The sequence below is a fragment of the Mustela nivalis genome, assembly GCF_964662115.1.
Source record: "Mustela nivalis genome assembly, chromosome: 20".
In the NCBI taxonomy this organism is placed as follows: Eukaryota; Metazoa; Chordata; class Mammalia; order Carnivora; family Mustelidae; genus Mustela; species Mustela nivalis.
Window position 1 is genome coordinate 27,756,787 of NC_139039.1, and position 3,877 is coordinate 27,760,663.

The following is a 3,877-nucleotide window of genomic DNA, read 5'->3' on the forward strand; positions in this document are numbered from 1 at the left end:
AGGAAGTGCTGACAGAGGTGGGCGCCTGCCTGGGTGATGAATTTCAGGGCAATGAGAAATCCAGTGCGAGTCCCAGGTTTTCAGCCCCCGTGGGGGCAACGCTGGCTATCCTGCCAGGAGTGGGGCCGCACCGAGGGCAGTGAGTTTGGAGGAAAAGATCATTTCCCCTTGACAGGTCTGCTTGGAGCAGTGACAGGTCATCCAAGAGAGACTGAAGTTCAAGATGGGGGGCGTGGGGGGGAGTGTAAGATGGCTGTAGATTCAGGAGTCACGCCCCACCCCAAGCCAGACTAGGCGCCCCTCCACGGTGCCCACAGGAGCCAGACTCCTTCAGTGGGGAGGCCCTCGGGCTGTGCTCAGATGAGCCGTCTGCTGGTCTCCCTTCCTCACTAGATCTTGGACTCTGGGAGACAGGGCCCAGCTGACGCATCAGGTCCCCTTGATGCCTAGGTCGATGCCTGGGGCAGAGCAGGTGCCCAGGGAGCGTCGCGGATTGCTGAATCCTCCGTGGTGATAGCTGAAGCAGGGGGAGTGGATGAAACGTCGGGGGGAGAGGAGGAGAAGCAGGATGGACAGACTGTTGGGAAATACACAAGCGTAGGAGGGACAGTACCGTCCACAAAACAGGCAGGTCAGACGCAGGACAGGGACAATGCAACTTCCCTGAAGTCCCTCAATGGGCGCTGCAAAGCAGAAAAGGAAACCAGCAAGGACCCACGGTAGTGACAGTCCGAGGGGACAGGACGGGAAAGGTCACCAATGACAAGATTTCTAGTGATTCGAGAGAGAATGCTGTCAGGAAGGAAATACCATGAATAAAGGCAGAACACTCCCCAGCTGTGGAGTGAGGAGGTGCCGTAACGCAGCTCACGGAGAAGCTGAGTCAGGGCAGACTTGTACAGGATCCAAAAGGGGGACCTGCACAGGCAGCCGTAGGAGGCAGAAGGAAGAGGGAAACCTGTGTGATCTCCTTGTGCTCCGACCGCCTGCGGCACTCCCAGCCCACACGACGCAATTTAGCTCTAATTACACACTCGGATCCTTCGCCGCTGCTGCTTGTGTCCTCTCCCCTCATTCCGATGGCAGAAAGACCGCAGGGACTTTCCGGAGTAAATTTTTCGATGAGATTTGGTAGTGGATGGTTTGCGTCCCGTGGGATCGGGGCCAAAGAGAATACAGCCACAGACATAAACACACAGGTACTAACTTTTAAAGGGACACTACTGCAAAAAAAAAAAAAAAAAAAAAAAAAAAAAGAGGCTATTCTTAAAGTCACACCTTGACGTCTCCGTTCCCTCTTTCTCTAACAGCAACACACCGCATTATACCGGAGCAAGGGAATTATCATCCCCCACCAGCCTTGCCGGCTAATTGCAAGCCGACCCCTGCTACTATTAGCTGCGAGTCAGCAGGGGAGGACAGGTGGCTCAGAGCAGTGGCAGCCCCGGTCAAGGCCAAGGTGTCTGCAGGCAGATCCTGTGTGCCGGCTGGGAACCCAGCGTGCACGCGCCCCACAGTTTGAGAAGAGGTACCCCTCTGCAGCAAGATTTTCCAGAAGGGGGTCAGGGAGCTCCCAGCAAGGCCAGGAAGGAAGCCCGACACCCGGAAGCTGACTCAGAAGGGACCTGCCCAGGCAGCTGCCAGCCTCCGCTAAGCTCGTCCTGCTCCGGACCCACATGGGAACAGCTGTGAGCAGGGTGCTCCCGCCGTCCCTGGGATGAACTCGAGATTCCTACGGAGCTGGCACCACAAGGTGGCTAAACACCACGTGTCTCTTTAAAAAGAAGGCAGGACGGAGGTGAAGAGCTCACCCTTGCCCCCCACTCACACGCTTCTGCACAAACCATCAACATGCCTCCATAGGTCATGCCAACCACAGCTTCTGCTGAATAAAACCTCGGGGCTTGCTCGCATGTATTTTGCAATCAGAGAAATCAGCTCTGCCCATTTAAGCACTTTTATTTCCTTAAGCTCGAAGATGCTTACATACACAGAAAAAAAGTGTACGATAAACATACCCATAATAAACTTGACCAAAGATTTTCCCACACGGAGATATTTTCAAAATGGATGCTAAACATATAAACGTTGGTTTTTTTCTTCAATAATGAGCTTGGCTCTCTCCAAGCTACTCTTGCTATAAGTTACATTTTCCAACAAGAAAAAGTGAACATGTGGAAATTACATGAACATTTTCGGGACGCTGGGGTCCATTTAATATAGTGAAGCAACAATTTATCAAATAGGACCCCAGAGTTCAGCCTTATGGCCCCTTTCACATATGCTCAACGACTCCCCCAAGTCAAGTCTATAGACTAAGAATGTGCATCATTAATTAAAGAACTGGAACGGTCTGCACCAACCTGAGAGCGCCCTGCAGGAGGACGAACTTGAACGTACACTGTAATTGCAAAGTGAACACTTGGGATGAGGAGTTTTCCGAATTAAGCACTTGAAACTAATGTGTATGATTCAACTTCTTGCTCACCTAGTGTACAGCAGGTGTGGGAATTAATTCTGTTATTTCCACCTCCTCTCATTTTAACTTGGCCAAATGTTCTGTATTGAATTATTCTACGGGTTTTAGATTAATCACCAAAGGGGGAAAAAAAAAATCAGGGTGAAGAGTTTCTTGCTAAATACTAAGGTTTCAGGGCTTGTCGGGAAACAACAAATCTATCCACGGCACATTTCCTATCCAGGAGACTCAGTCGAGTCTCAAAGATCTGAGATTTCAGTGTTGCCAAACTAGCCAAGAGTTGCCAAGTATTATACTAAATTCGTACGCACATTAAAAAATACTCCCTGTTTATAAACAATCTTCCATATGCGTTGGACAGAAAAGCGCTAAGTTACGATTCACTGGCTGACTTCCGCAATCTGTCATTAATTGCTATTTTCAAGTTAAAATTATCCCATTAAATTTATTTCCAGGGCTCTCTATCAAACCTGTTTATAAGCAAGCTTCCATTTCCCAATGAGATGTCAAATAATTTACCTAATGGTTCCATTTACATAGGATTTAACTTTCTATGTAAACATTTTAGAAAAGCAGGCCTCTCTTGTGCACAGCTTATTATTTTAAAACATATGTTCACTTTGTATAAAAAAGAACAAACTCAACTCTCCCTTTCCCGACCCCTCCTGGCCTCCTATAAACCCTAGGAATCTCCTATGAATTTTTTCAAGGGCTAGAGATTGTAAATTTCAGTTGAAGCTCTCAGAACACATAGAAATCCAGATTAAACCACACGCACGTGTACATGCACCATCTAAAGCTTCTATGTTGTATGTCTGGTCTCTACGTAGGCCTCAGCTGTTAGGGAATCTTGCTGTTGGCTCAGATTGCAAAGTCAATCAAACAGGGGGCAAAGGACACTAATCTAAACATATTTCCCGCGGGCTCATCTGAAGGTACCTTCCTTTGGATAACAAATAGCAAAGTCCAATCTAAGTGATCTATGACAGCGATGAACCAATTCATTCTCCCAAACACTTAAATGTGTTTCATGATGACCTTTCCACAAGTGTCTGGAAGAACGCAAAAACGCATTTATGAGAACCATCTGAACATGGAGAGCAATTGACAAATAATACTACATTTACGGAGAAATCATGAAAGTATGAGAGCCCGGTGGGATAAAAGTTTGTAGCAATGGAGTATCCCCCACCATGTGAAACACACTAATAAGCCTCCTGATGGTCCAGATTTAGGACAAATGAAGTATTAGGATCACTGTCACCAGACCAAAATAAAAAAACCTGTCAGGAAAAAAAAAAAAAAAAACCTGTCGGGTTTTATGGAGTATTGTAGTTAAAAATTCAGACCAGTTCCTGAGTTTCTTGCGTCTAGCATCATGCCCCAGAGTTCAATATA

The 3,877-nt window shown here is 47.4% G+C and overlaps 1 protein-coding gene across 1 annotated transcript in view; it reads left to right on the forward strand.

Moving 5' to 3' along the window:
• ENPP6 (ectonucleotide pyrophosphatase/phosphodiesterase 6) overlaps nt 1-1,522 on the forward strand; it is a gene marked incomplete at its 3' end in the record, with an annotated part of 56,633 nt that extends 55,111 nt beyond the window's left edge. The window contains exon 3 of the mRNA XM_082715482.1: nt 1,311-1,522. Coding sequence (XP_082571608.1) covers nt 1,311-1,522 — 212 coding nt within the window. The remainder of the gene's footprint in view (nt 1-1,310) is intronic.
• Between the last annotated feature and the right edge of the window lie 2,355 nt (nt 1,523-3,877).